At 51.9% G+C, this 21,467-nt stretch overlaps 1 protein-coding gene across 9 annotated transcripts in view; it reads right to left on the reverse strand.

Moving 5' to 3' along the window:
• DOCK3 (dedicator of cytokinesis 3) overlaps positions 1–21,467 on the reverse strand; it is a 445,236-nt gene that overhangs the window by 3,345 nt on the left and 420,424 nt on the right. Inside the window, exons 41-53 of one of the 9 annotated variants that reach the window (XM_067044059.1) lie at positions 19,108–19,249; positions 17,933–18,099; positions 17,694–17,780; positions 17,037–17,216; positions 16,332–16,415; positions 16,100–16,216; positions 14,278–14,399; positions 12,664–12,802; positions 12,008–12,089; positions 6,341–6,459; positions 5,048–5,135; positions 1,057–1,179; positions 439–521 (exon numbers count right to left, since the gene is read on the reverse strand). In XM_067044059.1, coding sequence (XP_066900160.1) covers positions 439–521; positions 1,057–1,179; positions 5,048–5,135; positions 6,341–6,459; positions 12,008–12,089; positions 12,664–12,802; positions 14,278–14,399; positions 16,100–16,216; positions 16,332–16,415; positions 17,037–17,216; positions 17,694–17,780; positions 17,933–18,099; positions 19,108–19,249 — 1,533 coding nt within the window. Of the gene's footprint in view, positions 1–438; positions 522–1,056; positions 1,180–5,047; positions 5,136–6,340; positions 6,460–12,007; positions 12,156–12,663; positions 12,803–14,277; positions 14,400–16,099; positions 16,217–16,331; positions 16,416–17,036; positions 17,217–17,693; positions 17,781–17,932; positions 18,100–19,107; positions 19,250–21,467 lie in introns of all 9 variants that reach the window. The other 8 variants (XM_067044058.1, XM_067044056.1, XM_067044062.1 and 5 more) reach the window with 8 other exon arrangements.

Below are 21,467 nucleotides of genomic sequence, written 5' to 3' on the forward strand. Positions count from 1 at the left end.
GTGACAGTCTTTTCCAATTTGCAGAAAAGTTAATGAGTTTTTCGTAAAGGTCTGGTATCTGATGCTTGCTTTGAGTGGACTCCAGTTTAAAGTGCTCTATGATCCACCACAGGAGTGTTTCTTTACGTCTTGAACTGTGGTGTGTTGATAAGTTGGGTGTTGGCAGGGAACCCCCTGGCTTCTCACTGCTCGTTGCTCACATACTCTGGGTACCATGTGTTGCTGTCTCCAGGACCCTCTGACTTCCCTGCCCCCATCGCATCTGTTGCAGGACACATTGATCATCTGCATCCCAAGTGTGGCTCTGGCCACCCCCAGCTTCTGCCAGGCTGGGCTCTCAGGGACAGGAGCAGGAGATGATTCTAGAATCAGGGGTGATTTTAGCAGCTGAGATGACTCCTCTCACATCCTGGTGGGACTGTCACCTTAGTGCATTACCTTGCGCAGGGTCCGGGCTGGGAGGGCCGGGGGGGTGTCACCCAGGGGGTGGTGGAAGGCGTCAAAGTGTAGGGAGTAATGACCTGCAAAGGAAACAGAACCAGAGCCTCAGCTGGGCCCTTCTTGCGCTACACGTCAGTGTATCTTGCAGGGCCAACTGGACAGATGTGAGTCTCCTGCAACCCCTCAGCATTGAAGGCCACAGGAAAACCTCTTTTTTCACTGAAGTTCTCCAAAATACAAGCTGCTGCAGTAAAGACACCCATGCCACACAGGAGGTCAAAAAGGTCGAGTGCATCAGAGCCCATCGAACAACAGACCGCAGACAGTGGCAGCGCTCAGCCTGCTGCTTGGCGACGACAGGCTGGTGAGTATCATGCTTGGCATGGTCAGTTCTGATGTCTTCAGCCTCCACGGTTGGAAAGGCCTCACTGAGCTCACCTGCTGTGCTTGGAAACCTCACTGACCCCAAAGCCCAGCAGGATCCTTCCTGCGGTGGGGATGTTTTTTCCTTGGCTGAGATGGCCCATCTTCTCAGCCTGGAGGGCTGTTGCCCTTGCCCGTGAGTAGAATCTGAGACTGGGGACTATCTGGGGGACCCGCTGGAGGTCTTCTTACCATGCAGCAGGCTTCGGGGAGGCACTGGGGGGGCCAGGATGCACCCCGTGTGGGCAGACAGGAAGGGCTGGGCCTCTCGGGCTCCGCTATCCAGGCTCCAGCTGCTGGGGGCTGCTGGCACCGCTGAAGGGTGAAAAGAGATGGCATGAAGGGAGGTTACTTCTTGAGCCACCCTCTGAGAGAAGCCTGTCCTACAGCCTATGGCTTCTGCAGGTGCATACTATGTACTCAGCACACATGGGAGTGGCACGCCAGCTCCTAAGACACAAAACACTGGCCAAGCAAGACACTGTGGCCCACAGGGGACCGTGGTCAGGACAGAAGCCACTTAAGAGGATGGCAACAGAGTGAACTGATGTCTGAAGAGTACTCAGGATACGGTAAGTGGAGAGAATGTGCAGCAAGGAGTGAGCGTCTGCAGCCTCCAGGACTTGTCAGGAGGAGAAGAGAGAACAGAAGAGGTGAGAAGAGGAGAGTCAAACAGGCTGATGGGACTGCAAAAAATAGAGAGTGCGAGCGCGCACCTATGGAGTCTTACCAAGGTCAGGATTCAGGGCTCTCCCATAGCCCTGGCCCAATGGGAAAAGCAGGGAGCAGGATGGGCGGGCAGCAGAGACTGCCTCCATCCACAGCTGGTGCACGGCCAGGGAGTGGGCAGGAGCTGCCCCCAAGCTGGTCCCACAAAGAGCCTGTGGTAAATACAAGCTTTGCCCAGCCCTGTTGCTTCTGTGCCCACTGGCTGGGCTTGGGATGCACAGAGATTTTCTAGGTAAGGACTGGTATTCACTGTGCCTGCTGGAGGAGAGTCTAAAGCCCGTGAGTCATGGCCCAGGTCCAGCAGGGACCACTGCTTCCAGAGAGGAGGGAGGGCTATGGAGCCCATGGGTGCTTTAGGGCATGTAGAGAGGCCCAGTTCCTGGCACCCACATGCTATGGATGCAGGGTAGAGTGGGCCCTGGACAAAGGGAAACACAGGGTGTCTACCTATGGTAAGGAAGAAGTCCAGTGCCAGAATACTGGCCCTTCAGCCACAGCTGGGGTTGAGTGACTTTGTAGGAAGGGAGAGGAGAGAAGAAATGGCTGGACCTTGGGGTCTGAGGACCAGAAAGGGGGCATGTGAATGCTACTGGCGAACTCCTCCTGGAGAACAAATAACACTGACAAGAAATATGCCCTTTCTCTGACAAAGCCAGACAGGCACCAATTCCCTTTTGGGCTCTCCTAGAGAGAGAAGCGGCCTACGCATTGGCTTTGTTCTGAGGCAGTCATAGCTAAAGTGAGGCTGACAAGGCTGGGGTTTGGGTTCTTCCCACTCCAGGTCCTAAGTGGAGAATGCCAGAGCCTAATGGGACCTGAGAGGCTCTGGGAGGGAAGGAGCTGGAGCTTAGCCGTTGAGGAAGATGTGGCTAGGAGGGGTTGGGCCCCATGTGGTCCAGGGATAAGGTGATGGGTGATGTCCACCCTAGTCCTCCTCACTGGTCAAGAACTGCTGTGGGCTTGCAGCAGAACACAGGGTAGAACTCAATGACCTCAAGAGCTTCAGTTCTGAGGAGCATGGCTCAGTCTCATGGGATGGCTGACAGCTGGTGGCAGAAGGGAGGGTGTAGCAGTGATTGGGTAGACAGACACTCAGCTGTCCACTGAAGGGAGGAAAGAATTATTCTGACACTGGTGAACACCAGGTGGATTCCACCAGGAGGCCTCCTCAGAGAGCCTGAGCCACCCTAAGAACAGGACAGGCCTATTCTCATGTAGGCTTTCCTCAAGATGCAGCATGAGCTTCCTGGTCCTCAGCACTGAACCTCCCTCTTCCAAAAAGGAGAAGTTCCATCTCCATAAAAAGCCACCAAACCTCACGGAATAAGAGGCTTGGAGGTGGGTCTGGGCAGCTTCCACAAAGGGGCTCTGACAGCCCAAGATCTCATGTGTACATCTAGACCCCAGAAGAACTGTGGGACTGCTAAAGTTTACTCACTAGGGCCCAAAGGATCTTGCAGGTAGGAACGCTATGGGGGAAGAAAGCTGGCAAGGCTGCAATGGTGTAAAAAGGGTACCTGCCTGAGCCCCTCTGTGTGAACCAGAAATCATCAAGCTTGCCCTGTAGCCTGCTGTTGGTGACCATTGAGACCAGTGAACTTGTGCCACACAGCACAAGTGCGTTGGGGTTAGTGGAAAATCTAAGATGCACAGACCTATTCTAGGAGAAGAGGGGCAATCCCCACTGTGTCCCGGCCATTTCTCTCTCTCTCTGTTATGGGCCACCACTGGCCTGAGGTCCCCTGTGCACAGCCCACAGCCTCGAGGGCAGGCTTGCTTGGTCTGGGAGTCACTGCCTGGCAAAGAGTGACACATGTAAGTGAGAAGTGGAGTTCTCATGGGACTCAAGATCCCGATGACAAGAGAATGGTGCCAAGTATGCACAGTTCCTGCCCTGGAGGATCCAGGTAGAGACTTAGGGAGTTATTACTCTGGCCTATGTGTTCCCCCTAGGCAAATGTCTAGTTTGCTACCCACTAAGCACTGGCTTTGTGGCTTAAATGGGCTTGCTCTGGGCTCAGCCTTTGTTCTGAGACAACCCTCTTTCCTTCCCACACCTGGGGGGTGGGCATATCCAGCTTCTTGCTGCAGCTTGGTCTGAAGCCTGAAGCTCTTCTGAGTCCAGTTGGCGTTAAGGTCCTGGTCTGGCCACCAGCACCCACTTGAGCTCTGAGCCCATCTGTGCTCTTGGCTAGATCTGAGATTGCTCCACAACTCAGGTAAAGAGCAGCCACTGTGGATTCTGGCCCTCAAGGCCAAAAGGGCACTCTGTTTTGGGGCACAGGTGCAGGGGTCCAGGTAAGCCGCATGTTTTGGGGATGTGCAACCTTGAGGCTAGGAAGGCATCTTCAGCCGGAATCTCCATGCCCTTTGTGGTTGAGTACCCGGTGCCGATGCCTACCAGGCACTGAGGTCATGGACCCTGTGCATGGTCTCCTTAAAGAGGACAGAGAGGCATGTCCTCCATGATGAGCAAGGGAGGAACAATGACAGTGGGAAGAGCAGACAGTACTTGGTGAGGAGGTGCAGTGATGACATGACAACAGCTTTGGAGGGACATGTTCTGATGGGACAGCAGGTTGTATTTCTCGGGACTAAGTGTGCCCTAAACTCCCAACAGATGGAGGAGAGGGGAGGGGAACCTACAGGGAGCGGGCTGACATGGGGCCGGTTCTGTGTGGCAGGTAGGCTTAGCATAGTCCCCACACAGGTACTGTTCTATGTTAAATGAACTCAGGTCTCCATGTTTGGGCCGGGGTCATATGGGTCCAAGTCTGGCTCTTCCTCCAGCTTGCTGGAGCAGAACATAGGGTAAAACTCCACTATCTATAAACAGCCTCTGTTCTAAGTATTGCCTAGTCTCATGGTATATAGTTGTTGGACTTGCAATGTGTAAAAAATGGGACTCACAGCAGCTGCAGGCCAGAGCGGCTATAGGAGGAACTGAAGTCCCTTGGACAGGACTGTCTCTGGGAAACTCACTTTGCCATGGCCTCTCCTTCCCATTATTCTTGGGGGCATGCTTGGCCACAGGCCTGTTCTGAGCAACAAGGAGATGTCCCTGTGGGCCCAAGTTGAGAGGGACCAAAGGGGCCACAGGGCCTGCTGAATTCTGGGGCTGGTCGGGAGGAGCCCCAGGGAGTGGCTGCCCACCGTTTGCATATGGCAGCCCAAGTTTTCATAAAGGTGGGCTCAGGGCAGGTGGCAGCTGGGGCTTCTCAGAGGGTGGGCTCTGGGGAGGGAGAGATACAAACAAACAGGATCCAAACCTTAGCATCAAGCCAGACGTAGGTTAAATAGTGAACACAGGAACTGGTCAGGACTCTGGACAGATAGACTGGCCTGGGCATTAGAGTGTGGCTCAGCCTTGGCCAGCTGGTGCTCAGGGACAAGAGTCAGACGCTCAGGATGGGGATAAACATGGGAGGAGACCACCTGGGAAAGGGAATTATACCTTTTTCAGCCACAGACAGATTGGGATCACTGCAGGGTTTGCAGGCTCCAACCACTTGCTGGAACAGGGCCCGCTGGAAGTTTGGCAGCTGAGGGAAGGAGAAAAACATCAAAGAGTGAAAACAACCAGTTACACCTTGGGGGCAGTGTTGTGGGCCACAGGAGCCAGGATATTCCAGGATCAGATGGAAAAATCAAAGCAGTGGTACAGCCCATGCTTGAGATGTGTTGAGAACATCAGGCCAGCTGGAAAACTATCCATGCTATCTGGCTCTGAGTCTTGCCATGTGCCCTGTTTGAGGGTCCACCCTCCAGTGTCTGCCTGGGCTCCAGGTTGTCCTGTACATGGCCAAGAAAGAGGACACAGGCACCCGAGGGTATCTAACTGTATCCTTCTGTCCTGCCAAGGAGACCCACTGGTAGAAAGGATTTAGGGGCCCCTTTCACCCCTGAGCACTGGCAGGTTTAGTCTCCTGGAGATGCCCCACATGCACAGGCCCATGTGAGCACTGAGGGTACGGAAAGGGAAGCACTGAAGCCCAAAGTCACAGACAGGACCTACTGTTCTGATGGGCAGCTGCCAGGCAGACTTGCTCTTTCCACCTGGCAGGGCTGACCTAGCACAGGGAGGTACTGCTGGGAAAGTCCTGGCGCTCTGGGACTAGGTAACAGTTGTTTGGAGGTGCCTTTCATGGACCCTGACAGAAGGGCAGGGCAGACTGGACAGGAGGGGGAGGAGCTAATCCCTGCAGCTTCTTGTTGCAACTTCTTGTTCAAAGGCCCCATATAGGATATTTGGAGAGCTGTGCAGATGGTGTGGAGAGTAGTCCCAGTGGGTAGAGAGGGGCTTCAGGTGGATGGATGGATGGATGGATGGATGGATGGATGAAAGAGGCAGAGTGAGGACATCCCCCAGTGAGGATGTCCTTCACACACACAGGGAAGAAGGCCATTTTCTAGACCCACGTCCACCACTGCCTTCTTGGGACAGAAACGAACCAATTTTCTCTGCCAGACTGTTTATAGATGAGGAGTCCAGGAGGCTGGCCAGAAGGATAGAGAGCCACACAAACAATGGTGGTTCCAACCACTCTACCCACAGCTGTACTCCATCTGGACTGCTGGTCCTCACATTCACTGCAGTTCCCATCTAGGAGCCCAGCAGCCTTCTGAGGGTCTTACGGCAGAATGAGGGAGGCACGAAGGACAATGTAGAAAGCCTAGCAAGTGCAACGAAGGAAGCCCAGGCCAACACACTTGCAGCAAAGGGCAGTCAGTAGGCTGGCTCCATTACCTGTCCGTTCTCCAGGATGGCTGCTGGATACATGGCACTGCTTGGGCGATCCCGGTGTGTGGGCAGCAGCAACATCATTTCCCGGGCATGGCGGTACTTATCTGGCAGAGAGGGAGAGCCTGTAACCAAGTGAGAACAATCACGCACAGATGACAAGCCACAGATGGAGGGCCCAGAGGGCAGGCATCCTTGGGGCCAAGGAACCAGGGTGGGTGTCCCCTTGCAGTTGGTTGGGGTGAGGATGAACTCAGCAAGCACAGGAGGAATGAAGCAGAGCCTGGTGGTTAGACGGCAGTGGAGGCTGCACCTGGCATCCCAGCCAAGGCACACATACTACAGCCTGGGGCAATGCAGACTCGCCGACAGCGCCCTCACCATGCTCAGAGGCAGATCATGAGGAGAGCTGGGGACTGGAGCTGGGGCCCTAGGGGCCCTCTGCATCCAGCACTCTTGGGAGATGGGTGTGGCCTGGATGCTGAGCTCTCTCAGGGGGCCGAGGCATGGGCCCAGGCCAGCTTGCAATGGAGCCATCACACAGAAACAGACACACTCAGATAACACAGCAGCACAGTTCTTACTTGACACACCGTTTCTACACACTTACCTTCTCCAGACACCACTGGCCCTGTTCCCAGCTGGCTCCCTACCACCTTTTCCCAGATTCCAAGCCTCCAGTGCCTGGCCTCTGCCTTCCTGGCCATCCTACTGCAGACCCAGCCAAACTGGCTGGGGGCCCAGGGCCCTGCACACAGGGGGCTCTCCAGGGTTTCTAAGATTTGCCCTTCAGTGAACTCGGGAGTCATGGAGCTAGTCTGGGACTTGTGGGTCTTTAACCCAGGCTCTTGAGTTGCCTTGGTTCATACCCTTCTCTTGTGAGACCTCTAACCCAAGGGGCTGTTATGGAGACCAGATGTGGTGTGGCTTAGTCCCCATTGATGCAGGCCACAGCTATGGGCCCAGGAACCTGTCAACCAATGGTCCTCAAGGGGACCTTCTACAGAAGTAGTGAGAATAAACTTGCAGGCTTCCCTTGGGAAGATATAATTTAGCAGGCCCTCCAAACGTGTATCACTCATTGTGCCAAACACCAGCATGTCCATGTCAAACTAGTGGGGTCTTCTAGACCCTTCGTGGGAGGGTCACCTGGACCCCAGTGCCCCCTACTTGCCCACTGGCAGCTCGGCAGCCTCTGGCTGGTTCAAGTGGTTGAAACCCCTCTCTGTGGTGTTTTCTTAGTGAGGCTCCATCTGAGAGGTGAACCTGCAGCTCAGGAGGCTGTGTGTCCCTGAAAACCAGGGCCTCTGGACCTTCCTGTGAGTCTGCCATCCAGGCACTGTCAGGGTACAACTAAAAAAGGTCTTCTCAGCCAGGCGTTCTTGAGAAATGCCTCTCGTACTCATTTTAGTCCAAGAAGATGAGGCTTAAATATGTTGAAGAAGTCAGTATATTAAAAACAAGTAAGGCAATTATTATTTAAGTAAACTTCTTCCACAGCTGGTCTGAGCGATACTGTTTACAGAACCTCAGGGCTAGCTCTAAGACCTAGTTTTAAAAATATCCTTCATTGATAAGGGAATGAGTAAAGTATGCTTTTTTGAAAAACTAGGCCTGAATTGCTACTATTTGGTGATTTTTTAACTTACATCAATATTTTCTTTTAGAACTTATGCTCTGAGGCAACATCAAAAAGACAGCTGTGTAAAGAAAAAAGGAAAAGGGCTCCTAATCCCACTGGTTTCTGTAGTGCCTTTCCAGCAAGAAACTCTGAATGCTCCCTGGGTCCTGCTGGCCACATCTCTGGACAGGGGTACCCCCAACTTGGCGTGCACAGAGACACAGCCTTCTTATACCAACTCAGTTACATCAAACTCATATCTAATACCCATCCCGCACCAGGCATGTGGTTGGAACGTGGTGTACCGCCTTGCTCAGCTTGGCCATGGTCCCTCACCTCATGGAGCTCACAGTCTGGCTCACCAGGCCAACTCCAGATCTGTGCACTCAATATCCTGATGCATGTTGCAGGGCTAGGATGGAGGGACAGCAGCCTGCAGGCCCCAGGGGCTATGCTGAGGATTTGTATCAATGTTTTTTGTTTTTTGGTTTCTTTTTGGTACGCAGGCCTCTCACTGCTGTGGCCTCTCCCATTGCGGAGCAGAGGCTCCGGACGCACAGGCTCAGTGGCCATGGCTCATGGGCCCAGCCGCTCCGCGGAATGTGGGATCTTCCCACACTGGGGCATGAACCTGTGTCCCCTGCATCGGCAGGCGGATTCTCAACCACTGTGCCACCATGGAAGCCCTGTATCAATGTTATGGAGGCCTCTTTGGTGCGAAAACAAGAGTGCGCTGTGCTACCACTAGATTTTCTAACTCTATCATCTTCCTTCCTTCCCACTGTTGTCTTCCCTGGGCAGCCAATACCATGGTAGGAGAGAGTGATGGCTACTTTTCATGAAAACATTTAAATACCACAAGGGCTTTTGTGTCACAAGACTTTTGAACTACTTCAGTTGTAGTTTGGTAAACCCCAGGGGGGCTAAATCCCAGCATGACTGAGTTATTCAAGGAGGATCAATCAAAATCTCCATGTTTCCTAGCCCCACTCAGCCTTTTGACCACCAGGAGGCGCTGCCGACGTACAAGAGTTTAGACTATGCCTTGCAGGCCATTCAACTTGAAGGTTTTCAAAGCAACAAGAACTACAGCAGAGTGTCAGTGGGCACGGCAAGGAAGGCTATTGGTGACATGACCACTCCTCGGACTGGGGAAAGTGACTCCAATGCAAAGCACTCTCCAGAACACTCTCCATGAAAGCCTTCCCCTCATCCGTAACATCAGACATAAACCCCAGAGTGGGCCGTTCTGTTTCTTCGGTGACCCCAGTGCATCTACTACTTCACCTCCCATATTTATCCAAAAATATCAGTCTTCCTCTATGTCACCAGGTCACAGTCTGTATCTTCTCTCACATGTGGGCCTGACACATGTTGGGCCCATGGTTTTCTCCAGATGGGCCTACACATGGATTGCATGGATGTTGTAGCCTAGAAGTGACTTCCTGCTCTTTCTTAAGAGCCTCTGCTCTTATCATGATTCCCCGCTTTGGGCCCAGTTCTGTTTAACCATTTTGTTCACTTTTATACTTCATATCTACTCCAGAAAGGGAGGGAGCTCCTATCAGCCTTTCACTATACGATATTCTAGAGTTTGACCATCATGATAGCTTACCTCCAGAGATGGTGACCATCCATGCCTTCCCTCCCAACACACACATGCCACTCCTCACATCATGAGGTGCAGTCTTATTCTACACCCTGGTATGTGGGTTGGCCTTAGTGACTTGATTAACCAACAGAATGTGGCAAAATGGATGTTCTGGGACTTCCAAGGCTGGGTAATAAGAAGTCTTGCAGCTTTTGCCTGGGTGTCTTGGAATGCTTGCTCTGGGGAAAATCGGTTGCATGCTGTGAGAAGCTCAAGCTACAGAGAGAGGTCATACGTAGGGACTCAGGTTGACAGCCCCAGCTGAGCTCCCGGCTGACAGGTACTATCACCTGCCAGCCACGTGAGCGAGCCATCTTGGATGTCCAGCCTAGTTGAGTCTTGAGATGATTCCAGCCCCCGGTGACATCTGACTGCAAGCTCATGAGAGACTGCAACTGAGAATTGCTCAGTGAGCCCTGTTAACCCACAGAATCATGCAAGATGATAATAAATTGTGGTTTTAAGCCACTAAGTTTTGGTGGGTGGTTTATTATGCAGCAATTGATAACCAAGCCATTTGAAATAAAAAGGGATCACTTCCAAACAGGGAGAACATAACTTCTCTCTATTCAACTCTGATGGTGTAAGAGCAACGCAGACTTCTCACTGAGCACTCGTAAAAGCTTGATGAGGGAATAGATTAGTATATGGTTAGCTGGAAGGACAAACGTGGTACCAGAAAGCCTGTGAGGTCCCTGATGGTGTCTTTGTCCTCTTCAGGGCACCGAGTACCAGGCACTGCCTAGAGGAAGTGTCTGAGCAATGTCAGAGTGGAAGTGAGTTAAAATGTCCATGCTTTGCTGCCTCTGTTTTTATCAATAATCATGGTTCAGAGATCTGACTTCAGCAAGAATACCCAGCTAAAGACTTAGATATGGCTGAGTATATCTTAGAGAGTGTTCAGGTTAGGAAAAAACCCACACAACAGATTAGATTACAAAATCTGTTTCTGCAACTCTATTCAGGAGCATTACCTTAAGACACTGCAAATGCTAACTTCCACTACAGAAGTCATGGCTGAGTTCTCAGAGTTTCCTTCCTTTTTATTCCCCAAACCATCTTTTGATGTACCTTCTTTATAACACAAATCACTGTTGCTTCTCTATGTTTGCAGCCCTCACATACTGACAAATCTTCAACATGCACCCATTTGTTGGATCATTTTTCTTCTTTAACACTAGAAATACCTGCTTCCAAATGCTGGCTCCCCTTTTTTGAATGCCTTGGTCCATGTTAGGGAGGCAATCATGGAAGTGGAATGGGCACCAGACTGAGGGCTGGCAAGTGTAAAGACTCAAACTCCAAAATCAACTTGGCCACCAACTGGTTGGATGGCCTTAAGCCCCTCTCACTGGACCTGTTTCCTCGACAGGGAATGAGGGGTTGGGCTGGATGCTTCAGGTGAAAGTCTGTAACTGTGCCTGTTGCAGCCTTACCCCACTTCTGCTGTCTGCTGAGGCTTTTCCCAGTTGACCACTGTATCTCTCTCTTCATCATTGCTACTGTGGGCTTCTCAGGTTTGTGTGCTATGAAAGAAAGGTTTTTTTTTTCCCCCTCAATGACCCTCTATGTCATACATTTGTGCTATTTTTGTTTATCTTCATAATAATGAGAAGAACAAAGAGACTCCACCCCTCTGAAGCCTGGAAGCAACAGCCAGTGACCAGCTGGTAAGCTTACCACTCTCTTCTGCTACTATTCTGCACAGCCAACCCTGGGAAGTGCTAGATTTTAGTCACCATAGCTAATTTCCATTCCACTGTGAATGTTTCTGTCTAAAAGGACAGAGAATCAAATTTTACTGCAGGAACTAGAATCAGAATGTGAAAAAGATGCTGGCTCAGAACAATATTTATTCAACTGAACAAGAAATCAAGCAATAATTGGCAAAATTAATAGCTTTTTACAGAGCCATCTCTCCTGATTAAGATTTTCCCAACTGAACAAAGATATTTTTGGCTGTTGTTACCGTTTATAATAATATTTTCCAGGGTTAATTTTAGTCTTCAAATACAATTTTCATACTTTTTCATCATGTTTGATTACTCAAGACAAAACTCACTTTTGCCTTAACTTTGAGCTTTATTCTTGCAAACACTTCAATGGAAAAGAACTGAGCTTTCCCCTAAGCTGTGTGTCCTCTTACTGAGGTGGAGATGCGATGGCTAGCTACCTCGGTGGCAGCACAGCTGCAACCACTGCTCCAAGCAGGGTCTGAAGCCAGCCAGAGAAAAAGACTTGGAGGTAGGACCCCTCGAGTCCTTGGTGCTAAAAGCGCAGGTGAGCATTCTCTAAGTCACAGGGCCACTTTCAAAGACATAGCCACAGATGAGAGGAGGACAAATGGGGCCCATGAGGCTCTCTCCTTTCCCTTCTGCAAGCAGCGCCCTGCCATCCTTACCTCGGGCACTGGACGGGGCAGAGGTAATCATCTGGGATGGTGCTGAGTGAGTGGAACTCAGGCTGGAGGAAGAAGGGCTTGCCTGGGACGAGGACAGAACAGAGACGTTGGTGACTGAGCCCTGGTACCTGGGGTTGGGATACGCGAGCTGCAAAGGGAGAAAAATTAGCAGGATAGAGGTCTGAATGGCCAGGATTGTAGACTGGCCCAGAGTTGGCTTCTTCATGCCATGAGGTGCCCAGACCCAGTGTCTGATACTGTACCCTTGCCCTGATGGAGGCCAGGCTGATGGCCAGCACTAAGGGTCACCTATAACCCCAAAGGAGCAGGGCTGTTGGGTAGACTCTAGTGATGGTGCCCATGGAGGAAGCAGGACTTAGCCATCAGGAATGCCAGGCAGGAAGGCAGTCTGTAAGAGGAGCTTTCCCATGGGATCTCTAAGAGCATCCAGGACTGAAGCTAGATTTCCTTCTTGGGAAAGAGGGCCTGAGAAGTGCAACATGGGATGGTGTGGAGGGAAAGCAGTTTAGCTAGCTCTGGGTGTGCTGAATTCAGGAACAAGAGAACTAGGCAGGGATGCCAGTCCTCAGGCCAGCAGAGAGGTGAATTCTCTAGGTATGGTGCCCTGGCCCATCCTCCTTGGACAGTTCTTGTACCTGCATGTGATGGTACAGGTCCTCAGGAGCCTCGCCCATGGAGCTGTCACCCAACATCACCACGTTTCCAGCTTCGCTAGATGTGTGTGAGGAGAGCGAGGATGACGAATGGCGGCCGGTCCCCATCAAGTTCATGGGGCTGTGAACAAGAGTGGGAGATTGGGAGGAGTCAGGTCTGGAGCTGAGACACTTTGCTAGGTGGTGGGGGGAGAGTCATGGGTGTGTATAAAACAGTCATCCCCGGGCTTCCCTGGTGGCGCAGTGGTTGAGAATCCGCCTGCCGATGCAGGAGACACGGGTTCGTGCCCTGGTCCGGGAAGATCCCACATGCCGCGGAGCAACTAATCCCGTGAGCCATGGCCACTGAGCCTGTGCGTCCGGAGCCTGTGCTCCGCAACGGGAGAGGCCACAACAGTGAGAGGCCCGCATACCGCAAAAAAAAAAAAAAAAAAAAAAAACAAAACAAACCAGTCATCCCCAAGCCTTAGCCATCACTGGTTTGGATGGTTCCATAGCCAATGCTCATACCCATCTGAGGTCTGGAGCAGTCCTGAACCCCACCAGGGGCCCCTAGTCTGGGAGGGCCAACGGTAGCTTGGCATAGCCCCGACCTAGAGTTAAACTGTTTATGGCCACTCAGTCTGATGACATCAGCAGTGTCACAGGAGGAATGAGAGATATGCTGAATCAGGTCAAGGATCCCAGGTCCTCCTTGCTATGGGGTGTTTATCAGAGCCAGTGCCCACACCCGGATGGGATCTGCTCCTAGGTCAGGGTGTCTTCCTGGTTTGGGGAAGCTATCAAAATAGCTGGCTGTGAACCATCTGTTGGCCTCCTTCCATCTCTGTGGCCACAGGCTTGCCAACAGTTCTATCAGTTCTAGGCAGCCCCCCATTCATTCATTCCTTCTCATTTGCTGAGTACCCCTCTGTGCTGACTTGCTGCTCACATTGGAAAACAAACCCAAGTGAGGGCTCCTCTCCAGGGTCATCTCCTTGGCTGGGCTTCCTGCCCTGGAGACTTGAAGTCTCCCCAGTGGAGGCCCGGCGACCAGGACTCCTGAGTGCAGAGCAGGGACATGTTGATGTTCACATCACCATGTTGTCCTCTTCCTTAAAACCAACTGGTGATCCTCATTCCCCCTGGGATCAAGTCCAAAGGCCTGAATGAACCGAGCCCATCCAGAGCTGGTCCTGGCCCTCTTCCATGCCCTGGAATCCTGCACTCCAGCTACTCGGCTCTACCTGTAGTGCTGACCAGACTGGCCTGCTCATATCTTGAGGTGTCTGCACATGTTAGTGACTTTGCCTGGATCTTGCTCTATCACCTTCCTAACACCAACTCTTTTCTGCCCAGCAAACTTCTACTTACCCTTCAAGACTTACCCCAAATGCCCCCTCCTCCGTGTTCCCACAATACCATATATACTCCTCTGTCACCCAGGATGACTGGATGCACAGTGTAGATCCTGTAGCAGGAGCTGTGTGTTTGCTGTGCACATGGGTAAGAGGGCATGTGCGTACACACAAGCACTATTTTGGACTTCCTTGCTCTGATCTTTGACATTCAGACTTACCTTTCTGGAGGGGACCCTTCTCAGCCCTAAAGCCATACCTGTGCCGGTGGGTCATCTTGATGTTCTCTGGGCTCATGGGGCTATGGGATGCTAGGACATTTCCCCGTGGGGTGCTGGTGCCTGAACATGCAGGACTTAGCTTGTCCAAACCCGGAAACTCCTGTTGAGAAATGAATGCCCCTTCATAATAAATAATTAAGAATAAATAAGAAATTAAGAGGTGAGAGGGAAGAGCAGGCTGGTGGCAGGAATGTAAAAGGAAAAAAAATCATATACTCTTGGCTGAACCTCAACTACTGGCTTCTTTTGGGCAGTGACCCCTTCACGACTAAAGCACCCTCCGAACCACACTGCAGCCTGGGGCAGAGGCTGTGAGGCCTAGGTCAACCCACTAAGAGCACATCTGGAGTAGGCTGAGGTTGGTCTGAGTTCACAAGAGTGTGTTAACAGGCATTTCTCACTATAGAAAAAGTAGAACAAGAGCTGGGAAACAGGAGAGGAAGAGATGATTATCATCTGTCAGACAGTGGACACCTCTAACATAAGAACTGGAGTTGGGTTTTATTGGATTGCTAAATGGCCCAGCTCTCAGTGACCTGGGTTAAGTTGTCTGTGACACAGTCTATGGGGAGACAGGACACAAAATCCTGATGCAAGTAATTGGAAAACAGTACAGTTCTATTTTTGCATAATTAAGTATGTAGACATCTTGGCAGAAACTTTTGATCCCAAATCCTCCTGGGTGACAGCACATTGGTTTGTGTCCCTATTTGTGACTCTGAGGAAACAAAGCACAACTGTCCAGGTTTCCTGAAGTCCTTCACAATCTGTGGGCCTTAGGTGCACTGGGGATGTTTCTGAGCTTGCCCTGAAGAAGCAGGAGGTTTTCCACTCCTTTCTTCCAAAGCATGCAGAAGGCTGAAATGTGCTTCTGCAGCTGGAGAGGACACCTCCATGTGTGCCCTGGAGACCCTGAGGTATGTGGGCGAGCATTTTGTGCCTTTTCCTGCAGTGACCTGACAGCCTGCATGCTAGAGAGCTCCCCCAGTGGCCAGGCTCTAGCTTGCCTGGATCACCTGCTGTGATGGAGAAGTTCACACACAGAGAGACCAGCAGTTTGCGCTCAAGACCACCTGAAGCCTACTCTCAGCCAGACAGCATTCCCTGTAAGACCCCTGGAGGGAAACTAGCCCTGGAATACAGGCCCTGCTTCTGCTTGTGTGCATCAGTCCTTGGGTCAAACACTGCCGTGGAGACCTAGGAGGCAGGTCAGAGTCAGGGAGATCTTCTGGGGCCTGGGCCAGCCCCAGAACCTGCCTGACCCTTCTAAGAGAGGCCAGTACAAATGTACTGCCCACCCTAGGCTTTCTCAGATGTGAGCCTGGGTCATCAGACATGATGGAGGAAGAGGGAGGGAAGGGAGGCAGGGGGTTAAAGAAGAAGGGGAAAGAGAGGGGAAAGAGGGAGAGAGAGGAGAGAAGGCTGGCTCAGGCTATGCCTTACCTCTGTACACTCCTGGGATGAAAAATATCTCCAAGAGATCCCTGCATGTGGGCCATAAATTTTTCCTCCTCATATGAAAACCTCTCTTCACCAGCACAGTGCATTGAAAAAAACATTCTCTGTCCTTGAATATGACTCCTCCTTAGGGAGGAAGTGAATAAGAGGATCCTAGGTGTCCTTCTCCTGGCTAGAGCACCCACCTCTGCCTCCTGCTATCCTGTGGTGGGAACAGCTTTTCCTTCACGTTCGCCTCTCCAGCCCCTCTTCCCACCCCCACTTCCTTTGGCTTGCTGCACAGGTATGGAGGAAGTGACACCTGGTTATACTGCAGCAGGGACAGGACAGGGATCAGCTTACATGGTAGAGACTGGCCCGCAACATCTGGAACTGATCGATCAGCTTCTTATGCAGAGGGCGCATTTCTGGGTGCACGAACTTCTCATGAACTGCCAGCCCGACTCCAAGAACATGAACCTATTAGGGTGATAGACAACACTACTCCGTTAGCCAGGGAGCAGACCTTGGGTGCTGCAGCTATCCAGCTATCGTGTGGTGCCTGACACTGGCCTCCAAACCCGGCAAGACATACCTGCTCTTGCATGAGTTCCTTGAGCTGAGTGATCTTCTCAGCATCTCCTGGGTGCTTGGTGATGTAATCTTTATCAAAGAAGGCCTGTGAAAGAAAAGGCCAAGTCAGGAAGACTCTTCCAAGGGCTACTACTAAAAGTCTGAAGGTGCCACCTGAAAGGTAGCCAGGCTGCTTCCTAACAGGTACACACACCAATGTACCTCTAGCTTGGCCTGCTTGAACCTCCAGCAATCACAGATGTGTTTTTTTGTGTCTGAAGAAGGACCGAAGGTGACCAAGTAATCTAAGCCTGAATGCTGGTCTCAGCCCCTCATGGAGCCTTGCTGGCTTGGGTAGGGCAGGCAGGGCTGGTGACCAGGGTGAGGGGACTAGTCTCTTAGCCAGCCCACAACTCACTTCTTGTGAAGGGCTGGGCTCTCAGGCTCCTCTTGGAGGCCACTTAACATCCTTCCATAATCAGATGGATTACCCATCTGTCAGAGTTCAGAGAATAAAAAGGAAGAAAAGGCCCCATCAGAGAGCTGTGCAATGGAAATAGGGAGTGGCAGGGAGCTTAAAGCCTCATCCCAGGACCATCCTTGGTCAGCTGAGGCACAGCCAGGAGAGGGCTTATTGGGAAAGCTTCCCTCAGAGGCTGGAATCTCAAGAAGAGGCCCCTGAGAACTGCTTTCCCAGCCAGGGTTTGGTCTGGGACCCCAAGCTCACCTCTTGGTAGCGTGCAATGCCTCCATTGACAGCAGCGTCAATGACGCCATTCAGGCACATGCTGAGCAGGTTGATGTTGCCATGCACCTGCTTGTGCTGATACTGGCTGATCAGGGCCCGCAGCTCCTGGTTCTTATTCTCAACCACTTGGATGGCATTCTCCAGGGGGCTGACCTCCACCTGGGGGCACACAGCAATGGTGTCATCCCAGGCACAATGTCAAGCCCTCCCTCATCACAGTCCTGACAGCAGGGATCTATGACTTGTGATTCTGACTCCCCGCCCTTGTTCCTGTGGAGTTGGGACTCCCTGAGCCCTTTCTAATTTCCTCTTCTAATCTGTAGGCACTTAGAAGTACAGTAAATAGAGAAGAGCACCAGTTCTGAAGTCAGAGGTCTCTGGCTTCCTGACTTCAGAGAATAGTTTCTGCATTCATAAATTGTGAGAAAAAAAATACCTGGTGCCTAAGGGTGTTGTGAATATTAAATGAGAGAACGAAGGTGCACAAAGCCTCCAGCACAGGATTGCCTGTGGCAGCCTAGGCCAGGTAGGTGGCCTAAGCACTCTTTCTCTCTCTTCTGTCCTTAGAGAAAGGCCCCCAAAGCAAGAACTGAGTAAACAGCTGTGAAAATCAGCCCCATCTGAAATATGTCTCACCAGCTCCCTCCTCTCCACTTCGAACCACCGAGAGATGCCAGGCAAGCTGTGGGTCAGGGTCAGCGTGGTACGCTCGATCCACAGGCTCTGCAGGGAAGGCACAGGTAGGTTTAGGCCATTAAGTGATTTTTACCACGCCCTGCCTGCCCGAAGGGTGAGACACTGATGAGCTCCTGAGAAAGTGGGGCTTGCCCCGGCCTCGCTATAAGCACTGCCCCCACTTCCCTAGATTTGTTCACCTTGAATTCATTCTCCTTGTCCTTGGGGCCTTTGTGAAAAGGCCTGTCGTACCGGAACTTCCTCACATTGTTGACGCGGTAGAAGCTCTTGACGCGATCTGGGACCCTGTCCATCTGCAGGACGTCCACATAATCTGGAATGGGCGTCACTGCATAGATCTGCAAGTCTGGGCAGAAAGTGAAGGAGAAACCCAGAAAGACTGAAAGAGAGACAGACCTGAGTGGCTGACCCCTGTCATCCCCGCAAAGGAGAGAAGAACACCACAGCCCCTGTTCCCTACTGGCAGGAGCAGCATTTCAAGGGGCAGATCAGACCCAAACACAGACCAAATCTCCCTATCTGCCCCTCTCCCTGCTCCAGCAGTCAGTCTCCTGAGCACTCAGCCAAGGTGAGATGTCCACAGCTAGGTGTTCTCCAGTGCCCCTTTAAGAAAGAAGGGAAAGGGGTCAGGAGAATGCGGTTGCCCACCCCACAGAAATGAAAAAGCTGCAGGGGCCTGGGCCTGCCCACTGTGGGTAAACTGTATTTACTGCAAAACAACATTTTAACAAAGTACTCTTTGGGATCTGTGTGGCGAGATAACATATGGGATTCTACCTGCCCTCGTCTCTCTGGAACAAGCTTGCCACAGTCATGGCAACTGTCATGGGGTCTTCAAGGAAGCTGTGTGTGGGGAATGAGGGGCAGGCCAGTGTTTGCATTCAGACTGCCAAGTGCCTCAGAACTCCTGTCTCCTCCCCCATGCCCAGAGCTGTGCCTCAGTCCTTCTGGCAAAGGCTCTGGGTAACAACAGATGCACGTGGGAGAAGAGCAGGACACAGAAGTGGAGTATCCATGCGGCAAGAGTCCACAGTGATTGCTGCTGGCTGCCTAGGCAGACCCTTCGTAGGGCAGGGTGGGGACTCAGGTGCTGGCAGCAGCCAACCCGAGGGATAAAGGTCCTCCTGAAGCTCAGCTGATGACCAGGGCCCCCTGGCTAAGGGCATGCCACGGCCCCTCTGTGAAGCACGAGTGCCCTGCTAAGTGTCGGTCAGTAATGAGGACACACTCTGCTTCAGGACTTATAGGTAACCTGGCCTGTATGGCCAACGACATGGCAGAGGGGCAGCTGACTGGATGGGCCTCACCTCCCAGGATCCCAGCCCTCCTTCCCCTACTAAGTGTCAAAAGATACACTGGGCATCACACTGCAGGATGGTGTCGTCAGGGTGGTTGGGGTGCTGCATGGCGACAGCCTGTGGGAACTCGCTGAGCATCCTCTGCTGGAAGGCCTCCAGCCTCTCGTAGTCGTGGCCACGGCACACGTATTCTTTGTTCTGCCACAAATGGGAGAGCACACTCAATGCCTTGCCTGCAGCCACCCATCCCCCGCCTCCTCATCCCACAGACGTGTCCTAGGAACCCCTGTGGCAGGCATGGACACAGCACTAAGTCTCTACGTTAAATGATGGTCAAGAAGGGTGAGGGACAGCAGAAGGGAGAACTGCACTGTGGTGTGACAGCCCAGGGTGGGAGGTACGGCAAAGGCTGCAGGAAGCTCGAGGAAGGGAGGGCTCCTCACATAGGAAGGGATGCAAGTGGGGAGGCGGGGTGAGATTTTGGAAACAGCCATGCCTGAAAAGAGTCCTTGGAAGGTCCACCTGGGTTAGCGCAGTAGAGAAGAGTGGGGGGCAATCTATGTGGGTATGGTTACAACCAGGGCCACAAGCCAAGACAGGAAAAGGCACAGCTAGAAAGAAGGTGCTTGTGGAGAACTGGTGGGAGGGTGACTGAACATGCCTGCAGGTGTGTGCCAAGGAGTATCACTATGGGTGCCACCAAATAATTTAGAAGAGGGGGTGATCAGGTGTGTGCTTTTGTAGGGTCACTTTTGTCAGCTAGGAGAAACAGTCTAAACATTGCCCAGTGTCCAGTGGGCATTTATCAACCTCTCTGGCAGCAATTCCTTTGCAACTGTGTCAGCAGAACATCATTCCAGCTACACATTTCTTTCTTTTTTTTTAAAAAATAAATTTATTCAGTTTTGGCTGCGTTGGGTCTTCGTTGCTGCGCGTGGGCTTTCTCTAGTTGCGGCGAGTGGGGGCTACTCTTCGTTGCGGTGCACGGGCTTCTCATCGCAGTGGCTTCTCTTGTTGTGGAGCACGGGCTCTAGGTGCGCAGGCTTCAGTAGTTGTGGCATGTGGGCTCAGTAGTTGTGGCTCGCGGGCTCTAGATCACAGACTCAGTGGCTGTGGTGCACGGGCTTAGATGCTCCGCGACATGTGGGATCTTCCCGGACCAGGGATCGAACCTGTGTCCCCCGCATTGGCAGGAGGATTCTTAACTACTGTGCCACCAGGGAAGTCCCCAATTACACATTTCTTAAAACCTCATGTTATATTATATTTGGTACAGGTTAGGTCTCAGTTTTTCTCTTTGTGTATGGAAGACATGACAAGGCACCTTCACTCCTGGTGCTCTGCCTACCTCACAGCTGGTCAAGAGTGAGTGGCTGGAGGAGGCTCCTCTGAAGCCCTCTGGTGACATCTGTCTGCCTGCCTAGCTGCCTCACTAGATTCACTTTGACAAATGGTGTCAGGCACTGGCAGCCCCTCTTGGCATGTCTTCAGAGGAAGGGGGCGAGAGAGGTCCCACAGGGCCAGCCCTATGCTTCCCAGTACAGGGATAATCACAGGCCAGGCTGTGGATGACCTCAGCCTTTTTGGAATAGGATTTTTGCCCACTTTTCACTTCTTCTCTTACTATAGGAGAACTCATCTAAGGCTAGGCTACATGTCCAGATGGATCAGAATGGAAGGGCAACACTGGAAGGGAAGTCAAGGTCAGGAGGAGCAGGCTGGCCTCTCCAGTGGAACAGACAGAGGACAGAGACATTTCTAAGTCCCTGCTTGATAAGGAGAACTGAAAAAGAAAGTAACTGTTTAGAACTGGCCTTTTCATATCCACTCACAAACGTACAATCCTCTCCAGTGTCTGTTCATGAGTCAAATGAAGAGAAACAGAAATTCCCCCAAGGAGGGAGGGCTGGATGTTTTCCTGTCTCCATGCAGATTATCAGATAATCACATTTGTGAAGCAAGACGGGCAGATGGTCCAGAGAACTCAAGCTGACAGAGCTAGAGTAATAGATGGCCTATGTGGGAAAGGTGAAACACTACTAGCCTAGTGTTCTGGGGAAGACCCAGCAGGAGGAAGGCACAGAGCATTGACCTTGAGGCTGGTTGCTGCTTTCAAGTCTGCTCAGGAGAGAGCCCCAGCATCCCTACATGAGACAGATCTGGCTGCCACTGCTCTCCATTTTGCCCTTGCCATTTACAAGGCAAACGGCTACCTCCACTGGACTTATTCCATTTGCCACAGATGAACTGAGCAGCTGAGGGAAGGGAAGGCAGCATGTAGCCAGGCCAGGCAGATTTGTATGCATGAAACATAGCTCCTAGGGTGGAAATGAGGATGGACTGATGGATGATATTTCCTAACATCTCTTGTTATTTTTCCTCCATTACTGGCTCTCTTGAAACCACGTTTGAACAT

The sequence above is a fragment of the Kogia breviceps genome, chromosome 10, assembly GCF_026419965.1.
Source record: "Kogia breviceps isolate mKogBre1 chromosome 10, mKogBre1 haplotype 1, whole genome shotgun sequence".
NCBI lineage: Eukaryota > Metazoa > Chordata > Mammalia > Artiodactyla > Physeteridae > Kogia > Kogia breviceps.